The sequence below is a fragment of the Lutjanus erythropterus genome, chromosome 24 (genome assembly GCF_056507025.1).
Source record: "Lutjanus erythropterus isolate fLutEry1 chromosome 24, fLutEry1.hap2, whole genome shotgun sequence".
Lineage (NCBI taxonomy): Eukaryota > Metazoa > Chordata > Actinopteri > Lutjaniformes > Lutjanidae > Lutjanus > Lutjanus erythropterus.
Window position 1 is genome coordinate 10,840,336 of NC_139340.1, and position 19,949 is coordinate 10,860,284.

At 41.8% G+C, this 19,949-nt stretch overlaps 1 protein-coding gene across 1 annotated transcript in view; it reads left to right on the forward strand.

The window, feature by feature from the left end:
• The window catches only part of LOC146304742 (uncharacterized), a 33,133-nt gene that overhangs the window by 11,635 nt on the left and 1,549 nt on the right, over positions 1-19,949 (forward strand). The window contains exons 12-33 of the mRNA XM_084713698.1: positions 17-85; positions 574-642; positions 6,583-6,651; positions 7,559-7,627; positions 9,409-9,477; positions 10,244-10,312; positions 10,392-10,463; positions 10,559-10,627; positions 10,755-10,826; positions 10,998-11,066; positions 11,414-11,482; positions 12,454-12,522; positions 13,105-13,173; positions 13,723-13,791; positions 16,014-16,082; positions 16,169-16,237; positions 16,333-16,413; positions 16,602-16,637; positions 16,930-16,966; positions 17,174-17,731; positions 18,144-18,442; positions 18,548-18,797. Of these exons, the coding sequence (XP_084569824.1) occupies positions 17-85; positions 574-642; positions 6,583-6,651; positions 7,559-7,627; positions 9,409-9,477; positions 10,244-10,312; positions 10,392-10,463; positions 10,559-10,627; positions 10,755-10,826; positions 10,998-11,066; positions 11,414-11,482; positions 12,454-12,522; positions 13,105-13,173; positions 13,723-13,791; positions 16,014-16,082; positions 16,169-16,237; positions 16,333-16,413; positions 16,602-16,637; positions 16,930-16,966; positions 17,174-17,731; positions 18,144-18,442; positions 18,548-18,797 (2,371 nt within the window). The remainder of the gene's footprint in view (positions 1-16; positions 86-573; positions 643-6,582; positions 6,652-7,558; positions 7,628-9,408; positions 9,478-10,243; positions 10,313-10,391; positions 10,464-10,558; positions 10,628-10,754; positions 10,827-10,997; positions 11,067-11,413; positions 11,483-12,453; positions 12,523-13,104; positions 13,174-13,722; positions 13,792-16,013; positions 16,083-16,168; positions 16,238-16,332; positions 16,414-16,601; positions 16,638-16,929; positions 16,967-17,173; positions 17,732-18,143; positions 18,443-18,547; positions 18,798-19,949) is intronic.

Sequence of the window (19,949 nt, forward strand, 5' to 3'; positions counted from 1 at the left end):
TCTTCACGCTCGACAGGGTGATGTCGGTTTCCAGGGGCAACCAGGGCCTCCCGGTCCTCCGGGACTTGGCGAGTCTGGACCACCGGTAAGACACCAGCACACACGCCTCACGCCAGGGTTACAGGTGGCGGCGGTGCAACATTTCAATAAGCCCCAGCCCCCAGTTACTGATGCTACTGTCCGCCTGTGAGGCTTTCCACTCTAGCACAACACAAATGCAGTTTTATATGATCTGGTAGATTTTATAAATTGACCTTCGCAACCTCATCATCAACTTTCTCCTTTCCTGTTTCCTGTAATTACATAAGCTATGTGCTGGGCTCATTTCTGTTGAAAAGAAAATCGAAATTTGAAGAATTTGATGACCCGTAAAAGGTGTTTTTGGCTCTGAAAATGTAAATAAAAAGCTGAGTATTGCTCTTACTACAGTTCCATGTGGAGACACCTGCTGGGCTGAGTTAAGGTTGCTAAGCTATGATTGAACAATTGCCGTTTAGAGATGGGTTTTAATTGTTTAAAAGGTCACTTTTTATGTTCCTCCAGTGGTAATTTCCATCATTTTGTTTTACTCAGGGGCCACAAGGGCCGCAGGGAGTCCAAGGAGAGAGAGGACCGATTGGCGAAGGTCTGCCTGGACCAAAGGTGAGTTAGTGTCTTTTATGTCTCGGGCTCTTGGGGCTCACAGTTTTTCCTTGGAGGCTCATGCTCTCAGTTAAAAGCTCTGAACCCTGTTGACCCCATTTCATGCATTCATCTTCAATCCACCTACCTACACACCGACATGCGCAAAGGCCCCGTCTGGGTTCCAGATTCCAGAACGTAATGACAGGAAATTGACAACGTGTATGGTTACAAGACATAATAACACAACACAGAAGTGCCATAAATTCATATACAGCAGAGCAGTATGGCTCTTATTACCTCATCGTGTGATCCGGTCCATTGATCGTCCCCGCTAGAGGACATGAGAACATGCCGGCGCAGAGCGGAAGATGCAGAGATAATGCAGGAAAATAGCCAGGACACTTTAAGACATGACAGAGTGAGTGACTCAGAGAGAGGGGAAAGAATGAGTCTGTTCCTGCATCTGTCTCTTCTCAGGGTTAACAGACGCACACGTACACAAACGCACACATATTGTCTCTCTCCCACATGTGGATACACACACACACACACACACACACACACACACACACACACACAGGTGCTCAGAATCCAAACATTAGACATGTTTCTTATCGCAGCTTATTGCATTTTCTTTTCTTATGTAACCTCCATCATCATTTTCTGATGTCGTTATCTTACGTTGTATTTTTTTCCGGGAAATTGCGTTCTCTAAGTGACCTGAACTGCAGTTTCTATTCTATAATTCCAACATTACACATGACGGATATCATTCAAATGTACCATTCAGTGTTTCACCACTAGACGTTGACTCCTTATAGTGTGGAGGAAATTCTGAAACAGCATTTAGTTCAGGGCTTTTCAACTTCAGTAGCAATTGGGTCAAATAGGAAAACTGCTGGGTGTCCACACAGAATGCTTTATCAAGTAATGGCTTCTCACAGTACAGTGATAATAGATATATTCCTCCGAGCCCTTGGGAAGACTGGCAGAATGCAGTCATTGCTCAATAAACACAACAATTAACTTTTATTACTTGTTGCAGCTGGCAAAGTAAATAAATACTTGTCAGTACTTTCAACTTTACATCTCTTAAGATGCGAGAGAGACATTGTGAAACTTATTATTAGCTTAGATAATATGAGTTTCCCTCTGGCCCACCAGCCCAGAGTGCAACATGAGGCTTGACTTATTGGTTCAGATCATCCAGTCTATGTTTCAGATGTTTCAGAGTAGCTCTGAGATACGTACTTAAGTTTTATTAGTCGTATCACACACATGCTAGCCTGATCTGCAAGCAGCCTCTTGTGGGACATAGAAAAGTTCAAAAGGGCCATGTAAAATTTACAGAATGTAATCAAACTGTCAAGTGAATAAATAAATCCAAATAATAGAAAATTATACAGATATCCCTTTGCCCTTAAGGATTTTTAAGTTGGTACTTAGGCACTTAACTCTTTTTCTGGAAGTCAGGCCTATTCAACACACGGCCTGCAGGACGGATGCAGCCCTTTTAATTTTTCTATGGCCAACAAGAGCAAATCAGGCTTTCATGTGTATGATAAGATAAATAAAACTAAGCTGTATGTAACAGGACTACACCCACTCCACACCTGCCATTCGCCAGTTGGTGGACTACAAAGAAACTCACCTTAGCTAAGTTAACAACAAGTGTCTCTCTTAAGGCTGAACTGACATGAAGTTGACTGTGAAAAAAACAAAATTCCAGAGCAAATGGACTGACAAGTATTTTACTTTTCCAGTTGATGTGTTTGTTGTGCAACAAATGCGGTCAGCTGTGATGAAAGAATCATGGGTAGTTTTCTGCCAGTTTACCTCAGGGCTCGGAGGAAGAAATAAATCCGTTAACATTATTCTGTGAGAGTTATTTTTAGCCACTGGTTGACAAAAAAAATTCTGTGTGGCCCAAGAAACCCCAGCTATTTTCCTTTTTTGCCCACTTGAAATTAAATACCGGTACGCAGTAGGTTGAGGTTTTATTCAACAGAACTAAAATGCGGTTTTTGTCATACTCCAAAATATTCAAACTTGTACCCACAATTATGATAGTCTGTTTACAGAACGGTAAAGGGACTTGTGCCCGTGCTGCAGACGTGCGTGCACAAATTATCAGGGATAATTTTCCTCCAGGTGTGTAAAATTGGCTCAGAATTGCTTTAATGCCTTTTTTAATTCAACAGAAATCTCTACCAGAGTTAATTTAATGCTTAGATATTTTTAAACATCTGCCCCGAAGCCATATCAGCTCTATAAGTGAACTGCACTTATGAACTCAATAGCATTTAATTGCAAGGCCTTGTGAGTGCTTCCTTTCACATTGTTGGTCTAAAATGCGTAGGTGTAAAAGACCAAACCCTTTTGTTGTTTTGATAAATGCAGGAGATTAAATTGAGCGATAAAGTCAGTGGAATGTGTTTAGGTAATGACAAATGTAATCACTTTTTGGCTGTGTTACAACACTAACAGAGCGGCTTTAAATCAGCAGGCGCAGCAACCATAACTCAGGTGAAAATCATATTTTCCACCTCACCCTGGACCTTCATCTGATTTATCATAAGTCGACTTTCCTCTGCGATGGCAGCAGCTCCATGAACAGGAGGAGGTGTATCTCTCAACGTTAGAGTCTGGCCTCGGGGGTGCTCGTTTTTTCCTCAACAGGAGACTTGACCGCGGACTCGCAGATGGCGTTCTCGTTCTAAAGGAGCGTTCTCTTCACATGACATGTCACGACAAGCTCCAGATTCACAGGAGCTCAGCAGTAATATTGCCCTTTTTCCACATCATTAGCACCTCGGCTTGTGTGCCAGAACGAGACATCACAAAGAGTCATGACAATAAATCTATACTTTTTGAAGCTGGCATGCAAATGCGGCATTAATATGCTAATCGATGTATGTCTGTGTCTGTCACTGTATTTCTGTTGTCCTTGGGTGACCTTGGAAATGTTCTCAAGGGAAATGAGACTCCTCTGCAGAGTCATACACAGCCAGACGCTATGCTGCACTCATCTCATTGTACTTACTGTCAACTTGGATTACTGCTCTAATCCTTCACTGTAGTTCCTTTCCTGCTTTTTTCTGTTTTTGAATACTTATGGATCCCCTTCAGACACATTTCAGACATGTGAAATACTCTGCTTTGGGTTATATTTCTGTCCAGTATGTCCAAACAGTATGCAGAAACTATCCATGTGCAAAAATGGAGGTGCCTCGGGCCTTGGGCCACATCCACCACCACTACTGGCCCAGTTGTACACAGTGAGCACCTAACACAACACAAACCCCATTTCCAAAAAGCTGGAAGACGCTGTTGCATAAACAGATCGTAACGATTTGCAAATCCTTTTTGAATGGTATTCAATTGAATACATTCATTCATTGTTTTTGTAAATATACACTCATTCTGAATTTGATGCCTGCAACACATTGCATGTTGGGACAGGAGCGTGTTTACCGCTGTGATGCATCATCTTTTCTTTAAACACTCAGTAAGTATTTGGGACCTGAGGACACTAATTGTTTTGCAAGTTTCAAAAGTTAAATTCTGTACCTTTCATGCTTGATATATGACTTCACGTGCTCAACAGACGAGGGTCTCCGTTGTCGTATTTTACGCTTCATAATGCGCCGCACATTTTCAGTGGGAGGCAGATCTGGACTGCAGAAAGGCCAGTCAGGTACCTGGACAAGCCATGCTGTCGTAACACACGCAGAAAGTGTCTTTGAAATTATCATTAGAGAACTTTCTCAGTCTTTTTTGCCCCTGTCCCAACCTTATAGATAGATAGAATGAGTGGACATTTATATTCTGTTTTTATTTGCATTTTTGTCATTTTGGAACAAAAAAATAACAGATTCTTCCTCTTCCTCGTCCTCGAAAAGCTGAATTCATAAGAAATGAAACACGCTTTTGCTAGAAGCCAAGCAGAGTCTAACCATGTGTGTTTCATCTGAGTCTGAGTCTAATTTTGGAAGCATACTGCGAGTCGACTGTCATATAAAACTTTTATTGAACTGGCAGGAAAACACCCCGATCATCACAAAAGGCGTGGAAACATTATCTGGAACAGCAAGCTGAGCTCATTCTAACAGTGCAAGTGAGGCGTCTGCACTGAACAGAATTTGAACACAAACTGTGCTCAAGGGGATCAAAGCAGTAATGTTTCCTTTTTTTCTCAAGTCGAGGTATCCTTATGACTTTGGTGATCTTCTGACTGTTCCTCCAGCACCAACATGAGGTTCACATCTGTGCTTTTAAGCATTTTTCAACAACTACTCAATGGATTGCCATGAAATTTATGTTTAAACATCCATGTTCCTCCCAGAATAACCTGTTATAACCAGTGTTGTGCAAGTTCACACAAAGAGCCACAATGGACCAGTTCACCTTCATAACACCTTCAAGTGCACAGTCCAAAAAATGAATTAGTTCATGGTCATTTTTTTCCATTTACTCCTTCACTGTAGTCTAGTTCGTGTCTGTCTACTTGCTGTTGAATAACAAAGGTAACTGGTCCTTTAAAAGATCCTGTGAGTTTGTCTTGTGTAGAGGAACGTTGCAGCTGTTGGCTTGTGGACTGACCCTTTGTTCACGATTTATTGTGAGCATCGTTCACTTCTAGATATTTGCCAAACCGATGCTTTAATGAAGTGTTGTTTCAAAGTGGTTGCTGTAGTGTCTGTCTCAGGCCAGCATGCCGGATGCTCTAAAACACAGTGCACTGTTAAGTCTTGCAGGAGTTACTGACAGTGACTATAGTAAATAAGATACCTGTTGAACATCAGTATGTTAGCGTTGTCATTATAAGCGTGTTAGAAGGCTTGAATTAGAATAGAATTAGCTGAATAGAATTCAGCTCAAAGCACTATTGTGCCTCAAAACAGAGAGCTGCTAGCATGGCTGCAGATTCTTGTTTCTACTGAAGGGACAGTTCACTCCAAAATCAAAAATACACATTTTTCACCTGGCCTGTAATTCTTTTTAACCACCTCACCGTTTTGAGTGTTAGTTGCAGAGTTTTGGAGATAGCAGCCGAAGAGCTCTTCTATCTTCTCCCTAATATAATGGCACTAAATGGCACTCGGTTTGTTGTGAGCCGTTTCTCGTGGGAGCTACTTTCTTTCTAGTAGAAAGAACATACTTTCAAAGTATTTTTCGTAGCTTCTACTGCCGAAAGAAAGTAGTTTCAGCATGAAACTGCTCGCGACAAGGTGTGTGGATTATCTTTCTTTTGGTGCTTTGAGCACCACAAGCAGAGTCCCATTATACTGGAGAGAGGGCAGACACCTCTGCAGCCAATATCTAGGACTTTGGAAGTCTAAAAATTACATGTTGCTTGCTGTTATTTTTTTCTTTTATGATGTCATGAGTTACTCATATGGATTCATGCAGAGAGAAACTTTGCCCCTTCAAACAACCCTCTAGTGACAAACTGTGTGGGAACTTTACATCAGTTTATGTAGTAAATGTCAAACATCTGAGGGGAGGCAACCAAGAGGAAAAAAACATTTGGGGGCAGAGTGGTCTTTAAAGCCCCAGTGGCTTTGAAAAGCATTGTGTTGGTTTCTGTGGTAACAATCCGCAGAAATAATTAAGTCACACTTGGTGCCAAAACTGGTTACTGTCTCTGTAAACAGCGGTGTCCATCAACTGCACCCCAAGCTCAACATGTAGACACCAACATAAACAGGAATGTTTTTATCCAAACCTCCATCAAAAAGCAAACATTTAGATTCTATAGTCTGAAACTATTTACACTCAGAGATTCATCGTATCAGATTATGCAAGAATTGTGAAAATATGATTTTCCAGAGCCTGAGAAATATTTCCAGGCCTTTGCATTATCCTTTTATGCTCCTTTGTTGTCATTCTTTTCATATATAATAATTTCTGTTTCAAGAAGCAAAATGCAATAACTTCTCTGTCTTGTCTTCACAGGGAGAGCGAGGCTTGGAGGGGCCGCGGGGGCCCAGAGGACAGCTGGGCGTTGGAATCAAAGGAGACAAGGTAGAGAGCAGAGAGGTTGTAAATAAGACGCCGGGCTGAAATGCCTTCACGCAGGCATGAAGAAAAAGCCCGAGTCGTGTAGCAAAGAAGGCCAAGAGTTGGCAGAGCCGCCACTGAATGCATTCAGTGTTATATAGGAGGTCACAGTCTGCAGGTGATGAATCAAGGTTAAAGCTTGGATAGTGTGGGAGGAGAGCAGCTTCACAGTTTTGGGCTGATGAATGTGGGAAAGCGAGCTCTGCACTGGCACAGTCATACAATTACATAAAGGTATTCTCTCTCTACCTTTCAGGATGTGTTTGCAGGTTTCTGCAGCCATCTGGCAATCTTTTAGTTCACAGACGTTTACAGGACACGACTACAAGACACTGACTTGATTTAAAATGTGTTTTAAAGTTACATAATTCATCTTATGTCACTGGAACATGACGTTAACATTTGGGAATGAATGAAACTGTGTCCTAGTAGAAAACATGCATCTTCAAAAACATTAAGCTCCTTACATGGGAGTTCTTGGCACAGATTGTGCTGACAGCTTTACTGTAGCCTCGTGGTGAAGTTCATCACAGATAATTGCTATGTTTTTGTGTGGTAATGACAAACCAGTGCCTAAAGGGTTTTCTTTGCGTTAATGTCATAAATTAATTATGTTTATGTTGCATATGACAGATGAAAATACATTAAATCAAAAAAGCAAATGACATTAAGTGATAAGCACAAAGAGATTTTACAGCAGTAGTGTTTATCCATTACTGAGCCAAAAGGAAATCACAGGGTCTTGGCAAATAATGCTTCACAGTTGGGTGCTTTCCACATGCAATAAATCATGAATTGCACTGTGTGATGCATTGTTATACTATCAGTCTTTGCATGCTATTATCATTAACCTCCTTGTCTGCACCTGTAGGGGGACTTTGGCCCACCAGGTCTTCCTGGGCCCCTCGGCCTCCAAGGAGTAGGCATACAGGGCGAGAAGGCAAGTACTTTAAATTGACTCCCACTGTGGCTTTGTATGTTATTCTTAATGTGAAGTCCATACCAGCCTTTATCAGAGACTGTACAAAAATGTTTGGGGTGGGGAGGACGGTTGAACATTATATTTCACTTATTTGAAGTGGTTTGTATGAAGTATTTATCCATAGTCAGTGTCTTACCTACAGGAGATGGCAATCAGTACGCCCTCAGTTTAAAGAAGCAGAGTGGAGTACTAGCATGGAAGCTAAGCAGTAAATTGCTGTGAACAGGGCCAGCAGCAACATGTGTTTTAGTCATCTAAAAAACACAGTATCTGTTTAAGTGCACGCTGTATTTGGAAAATTGTTAGAAATGTTTTTTTTATGAGGCTAAAATAAGTTTTTCTAATGACAGTCCGATCAGCCTCAGCTTCTTTGCGTGACATGCTAAGTAGCTAATTTTAGCATGCTAATACACTAAACTACAATGGTGCCTTAGCATGTTGACATAGCTTTTAGCTCAGGTCCCTATACCTAAGTAGGGCTTTAAAGAGTTGTTAGCATGGCAACAGACTCTTGTGTCTTGTTTATCAAAGAGCTGCTAATAAATAAACAGTTATTACGGCTATTGAATAAATGAATAGGAAGAGGCAAAAGCTATTTGGGGCTTGAGCGCCTTTTTAACCCCTAGATTCCAAATAATATAATGGATCGAGATGAATTAGATATGATGACATAGCCGCTGTATAAGGTCAGTCTGTCTGATTGCCTGTCATAATTAAACCAACATGATGCACAAGTTGCACAACTGTTCGTGTTTTGGAGCAACAGCTGGAGACTCAGAGGAAACTGTTTCCTGCTGACAGCTGAGGCAGAGATCGCTTCCCTGATATCAAAACACAAGTTAATTACTGTCAGAATAAGGCTGTTTTCCACTGCTCACTGACGTGGACGAGAGGGAAACAGGTGTGTGTGTGTGTGTGTGTGTGTGCGTGCGTCCACTACCAGAAAGCTTTTTCTTATGCTCAGTTGATTTTGTTTGAAGCAAAGGCGTGTTTAAGCAAAACTCAAAATGAGTAAATAGTTAGAAGACTCATGGACAGAAAAAAAAGGTGTACATTAATCAACCAATCAAAAATGCTCTGAGCTATCGGTCTGTAGAGCCGTGGTTTTATTTCACTTCACGGAAACAGTAAGAAGGACAAGTTGGCAGCGTCAGTTTCTGGTCCTGAGCTTGTATTGTTTCCAGGTGTTAGGAAGTACTGTTGCAGATGTCAAGAGAAGTCGTATAAAGCCTCCAGTGTCTTCAGTTGGAGCTGTATGAAGTGTGTTAAGTTGCCTCAAGTGATGTCACTTGAGTCCGTGTCAGCTGGGACTAAAGACTGCAAGTCTGAAAATGGAAAAAAAAATGTGAATTTAGAAGGAGGTGAACTTACCAGATCACTGTAGCTGCTCCTCATCTCTGCCTCAAGCTGGAAGCTACATTAGCCACGATTAGCATAATACACCTGAACCTCAGACCAGACTGTTGGCGGTTGAGTTGCATTGTGGTTAAAGTATGTACCAGAATTTGACAAGGAAGACTGTGTGGAGGAAAAAACAATATGTCTGGTTCTGCTTCTTCATTTTTAGATGTTTCTTTTTCCCCTTTAAACTGTCCATCACGAGCCCAACAATATTAGACGACTGCCTCGCTAAATCAGTGCAGTAGTCTTTTTCTTTTAATGGCACTTTTAACTAACGCCTGTGTTCATGTTTAGTCAATAGCTTCTCTTCTTATTACTGATTCCCTTTATCCTTGCAGGGCGTGGAAGGACCAAGGGGCCCACCAGGGAGCAGGGGCCCACCAGGAGAGGGCATGCCTGGACCCAAGGTTTGTACTTACACTTACAATCTTAAGTTTCACGTTAATTCCAAATCAACAGGCCTGAGGATTTACGCTGCATTCGTCAAAGGTCAGGATTTCTCAGTTGAAATTTCCAACTTCTGACCTCAGAATGTTCCAGGTGCACGACACCAAACTTAAACAAAAAAAAAAAAACGCAGCTGACTGTGACAAGCTGATGTTTCTTTGGCAAGTGAACACACAACTGCATGCTCAGTTATGCAGTCTGCTTGCACATGCAAGCAAAACAGAGGGGGAAACAAAGCATGAGGTAACAGATGTCATTATACATTTTATACATCTAGCTGTTTCAGAAATTAATCCACAGAAGTCAGCAAATGTTGTATATTTCCTAATGCTATCACTTTTCCTGAATAAATTTTGTGCAGAAGCAGCTGCCTAATAACACCGGTGACATATTTTGACAGCAATTTAAATGCAGAACATATTTTACCATATAATAGTATGTATTATTCGAATTAGATACAGGCAAGTATACTTTTAGTTTATGGTTTACCATTTACAGTGTGCACCCATATGGGTGCTGCCATTGTTGGAACAAGGCAAAAAAAAAAACTCTTGTACCAAACAAACATGTTTTTTACATTTGGAGAACAAGATTTCAGTCAGGGCATCTCTTCATTATAATGCTGTTTTGTTACACATTTTACCTTTTCAGCTTCTGTGATTTGGCCATGTTATGATTAATTGCGCAGCTCCATGCTAAAATGAAAATTATGTTGCCGTTTTGCAGGGGGATCAAGGTTTGCCGGGCGAGATTGGCGCCCCAGGAGAGAGAGGGGCTGGAGACCCTGGAGCTAAGGTGAGTCAAAAAAATCAGCAGCAACCATCTTTATTTTACCAATCCATAAACTGACACAGGTCCATGAATGTGTCCTCAGGGTGAGCCAGGATCAACAGGAACGCCTGGTGTCCCGGGTCTGCCGGGGGAGGACGGAGCCCCTGGACAGAAGGTAGTTTAACTGACCACCTGTTGTATCTACATGTGGCTGTTTGCTCCAATATCAAGCCCCTGAAAGTAATAAAATACATATGTTTGTGTGTTTAGGGTGAGCCAGGAGCTGTCGGTCTCAGGGGGCCAGAGGGGGCCGCTGGAATTGGCACCCAGGGTGAAAAGGTGACAAAAAGTGACACCTTCTGCTCTCTCTGTCTTGCAAAACTTTTAGCAAGTGCTGACCTGTTTATACTGGAAGTAAAGTCACAGCTGTCAGATTAGTAACTGTGTTCCCAATGTGATCCTTCAGGGCGACCAGGGCCAAAGAGGAATCAGGGGTTTGACTGGTCCACCTGGCATTGCTGGACCCTCAGGACCAAAGGTGAGGACCAATTAAGCCATGATAAGCTGTTAAAACATTCAGTATTTTTTTTTTTTTTGCATTGAGACCCTGTCCAAGGCCTTATGGAAGTGCAGAAATGATGAGGAGCGATTAGAAAAGATCATTTACGAGTTAATGTTTTTTAACTTGGCTTGTGTTGATCTTCATCAGGGAGAACCAGGAGCACAAGGCAGACTGGGTTTACCTGGTCCACCAGGCCGCTTTGTCCCAGGGCCCAAGGTAAACCTACTCCGATCTCCCGAGTTTTAAATGTTTTAAATCGTGAATTGTCAACATTCACGTCTGCACAATAGCAATCTTCTTCTTCTTTCACCCTGGGGCCCATTGGCAGGCTAATGCAGACCTGACTGTTGAATGCATCATGTTTTATCATCAGATTTTGTATTTAAAATCTCAATCTGCAAAGTACTTTGTTTATAAATATGTAAGTATCTCAAAATTGTACTTAAGTGCTATTAAAAGTAAGTAAATGTACTTACAGTAGTTCCACTCCACCACTGAATGTCAGTATTGTGTTAGAAGCCTTACGACAACTTGGATCTAATTAGCTCTAACATGTGTTGTAGGGTGATGTTGGCCCAAGTGGTCCTCCTGGACCGATTGGGGAGACTGGCTACGGACTTCCTGGCCCAAAGGTAACACTCGGAGTAAACCTCTATTCTAAATAACAACAATGTGTTCAGAGGGATAGTTAGGATTTTTTTAAAGTGGGTTTGTGTGAGGTGCTCATCCATAGTCAGTCTTTTACCTACAGTAGATGGTTTGTATGCCCCCAATGTGCTGCTATGGTCAGCAGTAAAATGCATTTTAAGTACATAAAACATCAGTATCAGTTCATTATATAAGCTAAATATTGTTCTCTCCATAGCAGCCGAGCTCCTTAAACAAAAACAGTCATTTTACCTCGCAGAGCACAGGAGTTGCTGGTCTGCTACCTCCTCGATTGGTTAGTTTGTTTTGAGTTATTGTGTGACTTTGGTGTTTTTAAAGGTTAGTTAGCATTCACTGAAGTCACCCAATAACACAAACTAATTAACTGATGAAGGCAGGCAGTGAATCCATGCTGGTGCTCCTCTCTGCTTCTCCAAAGTTGGAGCATGCTGACCGCTATCTAAGTACCTCAAACAACCCCACTTCACATAATCCAAACAGTCCCTTTAACTTTTGTCACACCCGTGCCTTGGATGTCTGCTTGCTGGCTCAGACTTGAAGTCAGATTTTAAACAAGTGCGATCATGTTGTCACAGCTGAACAGTCTAATCAGTGTAATAAGAGGCAGATCTTTCACCATGAGGACCATTTCCCAGCACACAACAACAACAAAGATGTCTAAAGATGTCGCTCGCAAACACAAATCTGCACGCATCCTGTCGTGCTGTTGTTCAAATATTAATTCAAATCTGAGTTCATAAAATGCTATTTTATAGTTTTAACCTTGCCCTGTTTTGATGTATTGCACAGTACTTACAGTACAGAAGCACGCAGAGGAGCAGAAAGCACATGTGTCCATTTACATCCACATTCCACCCCAGTTTCCTTTGAACGTCTGTGTAAATCACTTTGTATCCTTTGCATGAATGAATTATTGACTGTTTGCTGGCGGTAGGGTGACCGTGGAGATCCAGGCCCTGCAGGTCCATTCGGTCCCAAAGGAGACGGCTACCCCGGCCCCATGGTGAGGAGCTGATTTAGACGCTGACCACCTGTCCGCTCATAAATCCGTACCTTCATACCGTCCATCTACACATTACATTCAGTCATCTGTCTTTTGTCTTTCTTATTCTACCGTCACTTCCAGCCATACATCCATCAATGAGACGTTTATTACCTGAAGTTACAGTAGGAGGCCCCTGTATATCCACTGACTGTGTTTTCTTTAATGAAGACCATAGCACAGGAGGAGATTCAGGGCCAAATCAAAGGAATCACTTTTAGTCTAGTGAGGGTTTGTGCGGTCACTGAAGAGGAGATTTAAAGGAATAGTTTGATCCAGCCAGAAAGTTCATGAGCCCAGTAACCTTCACGATGGACTGGCCTCTTATTTTTATTATGACTGTATATCCAAACTAGTCTGTCTTTTGGTGGTGCAACCAATTTTAGTAGCTGATCGATGACTTTATTCCCTAGCTAGCTTATAAGAGAACTCACACATACTTGGATCATTCCAGTGCTGGAGGCAGTTTCCTTGCAAAGTGTCGAACTATTCCTGTCTTCATTTCACCATCTCTAATAGTGTCATGTTACCCTTGTTGTTTAGGGCCCTCCTGGTCTGCCTGGACTTCAAGGAGAACCCGGCCCTGAGGGACTTGGCATCCCTGGACCAAAGGTGAGAATTTGGATCTATTAGACCAAAAATAACGTTTGAAAAAGAAACAGTTGTGTCGAGACGCCATAGTGCCTGTCACACCGGTGTAGTTTTGACCCATCCTAAGTCCCACCATGTTTTGCTCACTGCTCATATAACAGTTAATCGAGCTTAGCACCATGGTCAACGTTCTCCTTTCCTGTTTCTTGTGCTTGTGTTGAAAAGAGAACCAGATTTTGAGGATGGTGAAAAGATGTTGGGGGACCTGTAAAAGCGACATGATACTGATGGTTTCCTTGAGTCTTTCAGAATTAGATGTGTAACATTTCGTGTTAAAATGAGCCTCAAAGCAATTGTCAAACACTGTTAAAATCAGTTTCAGAGCTGTGTTTGAATCTGCATTGAAGATAAGTGAAAGTATCTCTCCAGTGAAAGATGTGGTCATTTATTTAAGGAAACTAATTACAGGAAACAAGATTTTACTCAGCACAGAAGTTCATTTATTTGATGGATTGTAAATTGCTGTGTTGTAAGTGTTCATATATCTTCTCTGTGTTTTCGTCTTTGCAGGGGGATATTGGTTTCCGAGGGCTGCCTGGTTCACCAGGACCTCCAGGCGAAGGCCTCCAAGGACCTCCGGTATTTCATAACATTCACCTTGTTCGGATTTTACGTGACTTTGAACTAAAATGACTTATAACCAGGCCTGGAATTTAATTATTTTAGGGGAAAGGCCACTTAGCCTTTGGTGTTGTTATTGTTTTGAAGGAACAAAAGTCAAATACAACAAATAAAACAATTATTTTAAATCCACAGAAAATATGAATTTAACTTGTGGAAAGGATGATTTTATTTTTATTCTTTTTTTTTCTTATTTGTGAACACTAAGTACTGGGACACTGGAAATCAGTCTGAGGTCAGTCTGTATAATGACTTAATAGAATTTGATATTTAATAAATTAGTATCTAAAAATAATGAGTTAGTCTTAAAGTAATGAGACACCTTCTCAAAATATTCATCAAATAATAATGAGAAAGTTTATCATTTTTCTGAGATACCAAATCATTATTTTGAGATAATAAGTCATTCTTTACAGATGCTAGTCATTATTTTGGGATGCTAAGCTATTATTTTGAGACAAAATGTTGAGATACTGACTCATTATTTATTCATAAAGCCCAACTGAGGGGCCACAGCGGTCATGGCCATTTTGAAATTCCTGTCCTGCTTATAACTCATTAAAAAAAACTGAATTTTGGGTTCTGTTTCTGCAAACGCAACTCAAGGACAACATTGTAATGTATTTACTTATGCAGAAAGCCTGCTGTAATTTTATTTGACATACAACCAGATGGTCGAGATTGAGTCATACTCTCTGAAGAATTACGTCTTTGCTGTAGTCAGACAGATTGGGGGGAAAAAACACGAGTGCTTCATCTTGTGTGCTAACATGCCCACCACGGGGGCCTTATATTCAGAGGCTGCCAGTTCATTTGTTCCGGGTATTTATCATGATTTTCCCCACAGCGCTCTGACACATCGGTGCAGAGTGTGAATCTCCGCAGCCATATGTGTCTGATGAGAAGCGCTTGGCCTAACAGGCCTAACTGAAGCAACACCCAGCACCCACATGTCCTCAAATATCATGTCCAGACTCCCTGCAGGCTCCACACCAGTGATTCCACAGGTCCCAGTGCTGTCACAGCCATGCAGCGGTAGGCAGGATTTAATTGAGGACTCAACTACAGCTGTCAAACGAGAGAAAATGAGAGAGCGGATCACACTGGCAGACTATAGCCCTGATCCATGTTAAGAGAATGGCGGTGTCAGGAATTCATGACTCAGTATTATAAAGCAGGGATAATCCTCACCTTGAAAATGCTATTTTATAGAAAAAAGACGTATTTTACATCCAGAAAGATAAATTCTTGGTTAAACATCTGCAATTCATGACTGTAGCAAGTAAGAGACTAATATGTAGGTTTTTATTCCAGCGCATCATGACTTCAGGGATTAATTCCTACCTAATGGTTGAAGTTCTACCAAACAACAACAATAAAAGTATCCGTGTTTCATCATCTGTAGCACATAGTTACCAATTGCTGCCTTAAAATATGAACCTACAATATATCTATATGGATTCTCTAGATATTGGACAATGATTGGCTCCAAACAAGTTGTGATGTCACAGAATCCTGCTGGCAAATACATTAACCACCCCTGGTCCACTTAATACAGTCTTGAGTGTTTCTGTTACAGCCAAACTTTATTACTGAGTAACTGACATTACTGAATGAGTTCACTACTCTCCTCTAATCACACTACTGTATAAAATATTTTAGGATTTAAAGTTTTTTTGTTATTATGACTTTTTGGACTGCACGTTCTTTGGCCAATCAGAAATGTTCAGCACTGCAAGCCCCACCCCCAGGTTCCCAGTCCCTGATGAAAGTTCCTGTGGTGGAAATATGGATGCAGTCTCAGTTTAAATACTGTTCTCCCCTCTGTTGCAGGCATTTGGTACAGTCCAAAGAACCATATAACATATTACCAAATGTTTTTCAGTTGCTTTGCATGTGACCATCACAGACGGAAGGAAGCATCAATAAAATGCCAAACCGTGAGTCTTATGACTCTAAGAAGGGCCTTGGAAAACAGACTGTAGCAATCTGCAAAAGATTTTCTCAATCAAAGACGACTTTGAATTGAGTCTGCAGTTCTGTCAGTGTTTTTTAGGTTTGGAACACACCCAGAATGCAGGGCTTTGATAGCAATACTGTGTAAGGCTGTTTAACACGGGGAAATGGAATAAAGTCCATTCCAACATGGTGCTGACTGTACCGGGTTCTCTGTTCTGCAGGGTAACACCGGGCGGCCTGGACCCCCAGGGCCAACAGGGCCACCAGGACAAGGAGTTCAAGGACCAAAGGTGATTTGTTGTCCTTCGCGTATCTGTAAACTCTTTATCTGCGCTGCAAATGCAAAATAATTAATTTAATAATGTGTTTGATTCAGGGTGAGCAGGGGTCCCAGGGCGTGACAGGACCGAGGGGGCTGCCTGGAGAAGGCTTCCCTGGATCTAAAGTGAGTCACCGTGTTGTCTGTGATTTATGAATTTGTGTTTTATGTGCACGTATTATTTTTTAATCACCGACTTTGTACTGTGCATCGTTTGACAGGGTGACCGTGGCTCTGCAGGGGAGAGGGGAATCAAGGGAATCAAAGGAGATATGGGAGACCCTGGAATTGCGGGGGAACCTGTGAGTGACTCTAATGATGCTTTTATATGTCCATTTATTGTTTATATTCTGAATGGTATGCTCTAGTCCCCATTATTATTGATTTCAGCAAAGATTTGTTTGGTAAATGGAATTTAAAATGTGTAGAAGTGCAGCCTTTTTGAGAATAATATAACTATATTTTGTTTTTTTCTCATTTCTTATCTTAGGGACGACCTGGTGTCAAAGGTGAAGCAGGCCTCACTGTGAGTCTTCTCTTGTTTTCATGTGTATATGTACACATTTGCTCAGTACATTTTTCAGCTTTAGTTACTAGTTACTTTTCAGATTACAATTTTATACCATCTGAAAAATCCAAACTATTCCTTTAAGTAAGGTTTTGAATGCAGGACTTTTATTTGTAGAGTATTTTAGCCATTCTGCTACTTTTATTTCAAAAAGTAAAAGATCTGAATACTTCTGCCTCGTCTGACTTTTTCATCAGTTTCTGCTCATGTTTATTTATACTCTCGCTCTGTGTTGGTGTGTTTCTTTCAGAGAGAGGACATCATTCGAATGATCAAAGAGATCTGTGGTAAAGTATCTTGTGATCTTTGAAATATTTATTTCACTTCTCAGTATTGACTTTAGCAGCACAAACGTTATAAGAGAAGATTTAGTTTCTGAATGTAAGCCACTGTCTGGTCTTATCTGCGAATCATTAGATCAGATTCCTCAGAGTGAAGCTCGTCACGCTGGTATTTCAGCCATGAGCTCATGTATTGATGTGATGTGATTCCAGGATGTGGGATCAAGTGTAAGGAGAGGCCCATGGAGCTGGTGTTTGTCATTGACAGCTCAGAGAGCGTGGGCCCAGAGAACTTTGAGATCATCAAAGACTTTGTAAACGCTCTGGTAGACCGAGTCACGGTGGGCCGCAACGCCACCAGGATCGGCCTGGTGCTGTACAGCCTGGAGGTGAAGCTGGTGTTCAACCTGGCCCGCTACATCTCCAAACAGGACATCAAGCAGGCCATCAGGAACATCCCGTACATGGGAGAGGGCACCTACACCGGCACGGCCATCCGTAAAGCCACCCAGGAGGCCTTCTACAGCTCGCGCCTGGGAGTCAGCAAGGTGGCCATCGTGATCACCGACGGGCAGACGGACAAGAGAGAGCCGGTGAAGCTGGACATAGCTGTGCGCGAGGCACACGCTGCCAATATTGAGATGTTCGCTCTGGGGATTGTCAACACCTCCGATCCAACGCAGGCTGAGTTCATGAGAGAGCTGAATCTGATCGCCTCCGACCCCGACTCCGAGCACATGTTCCTCATCGATGACTTCAACACACTGCCAGGTTAGAGACGCTTACTTTTGGTGGTGTTTAGTTTGCCAACACACATTATTTTTGTCCAGCTTAGTGTGTCTTTTGTGTGTTTATGTTAAAATGATAGCATGCTAACATTTGCTACATGTATGTGACTAACAAATTTAATGTCAATCAGTCCCATTAATATTGAGATGTTTCACTCTAAATCACAAATATGACCCTTAGAGTATCACCAAAGTCTATAGCATAAATTATCTGGGCCCTGTGACTGCCTGGACGAACATTAATGTGGATAGGCAGAACCTTGCCACATTGCTGTCTCCAGAGTGACACCGTTAGTGAGGCCAAAACATGTCACAGTGGATGTTCAGTCTATAGAAACGACACGTCCTGTGTGTCCCGCGCTCTGACCTCTCCTCTCTGCGTCTTTCTGTCTCAGCTCTGGAATCCAAGTTGGTCAGCCAGTTCTGCGAGGACGAGAACGGAGCCCTGATATACAACAGAATAACTAACGGCTACAACGGCTACGAGACCAACAACGGCTACAACGGCAACGGCGGCCCCAGGAATGGCAACAATGGGAACTTTGCCAGCGGTGGCCATGGCTACCGGCCTGTGACCAACCATCAAATCCTGAACGGCCGGCAGGGTGGCACCAACGCCGGCGCCAGCGCTCACGGCGACAGAAGCCGGGTGGAGACCACCCTGCATGGCAGCAAAGGATCCAGCACAGCACATGTAGGGAACATATAAGTGCTAATGTAGATTATAACAAGATAATAACATTTATAAATATTTAATTATGTTTAACAATGTTTGCTGTTTTTTTTTTGTCCTCATTAGGGAGGAGGAGGACAGAATGTGTACACTGAGACAAGCTGGGGGCGTGGGGACACATTTACCCTTCACACAACAGACGTCAGACCTGCCCCTCCTTCCAGAGAGGACTCCTCCAGTACCCGAGGCTCCTCCTCCTCCTCCTCCTCCTCCTCCTCATCTTCATCATCTTCATCTTCTTCTACAAATTTAACCATATCATCCTCAGGTGTATCTGTGCAGCATGTGCCTGCACCAAGGCCAACTCTTCCCAAAGGTACACACACACACACACACTTTTCTGCTCTTATACTTTTATATTTACTGTGTTTTTCTCTTTAATAGCCCCCGCATGCAGAGACAAGACACCGTTACATATCCATTCACACAACAGAGCAGTCATCCACAACAAACAGTTTGATAGTAATTACAGAGAAACACTATCAACAAAAGAAAATGAACAACAAGTGAAGCTGTTTTCCTGTAAATGACACCGGCGGCACTCCTCAGGCAACAGAAACGAAATGAATCACATCTCCAGCTTTCATTAAAATAAAGTCACAGTATTTGCATTTTATTATAGTGTTTATGAGGCTGTCCACACGAGTGTCTTTAAATGCATCGTTCCCTCGAGCGACTCTGTTTGAAATTGTGGATGTGAACTCTTGTGGCCTCTTCAAATGACTGCAATTTTTAAAAATTGCAAGTATTTGTAGAATTTAATCATCGGTTCCAGAACCAGCACTGGTTATATCATGTTTGACTTAAGCATTTTGAGATATTATTTATATTTCTGTACAATTAAGACTTTTTTTATTAAAGTTTCAACACTATGGGGCTGTTGCTCTGTCATTAGCCTGTTCAAAGGTGCAATACATATCTGAAGCAATTTACATATATTAAACTTATGCAAGGAGGTTTTGACTCGTTATGAAACCGTCTGAATTTAATACTGATGTCGAGACATCAGTGAGAAGAGTGGCTGTATTTATATAGTGGCTGCCACCGGGTCAGATTCTCTGTGAAATCAGATGAAACAAGCCTGTGTTTACATTTTCCCAGGCAAAGTCACAGTGAATAGCATGTTAGCCAGTTAAAAATAAGCACAAGGAGATTTTTATTCAGAAGAAACACCACTGCTTTGTTCATAAAATCTATAAAATATGAAAGTTCCTTGTTAAAGTTTCAAGTATCTGCACTTGTGTTTTTGTAAACGTATGACTTTTCCTTCACTGTCCACTGCATTTGAAAGACAAATATTGTAGTTTTGCCTCCACTACATTCCCCTCCGTACGTGTTTTCGTCACAGTGATCTGCTTCCACTCTGTCAGTCGAGTTTAAAGCGCTCCCTGCGTTTTTCGAACCAAATCCAGTCAAATCAGTAAAGATTCATATCGTTTTAAATGTTTTCTTTGAATTAAAAAAATCA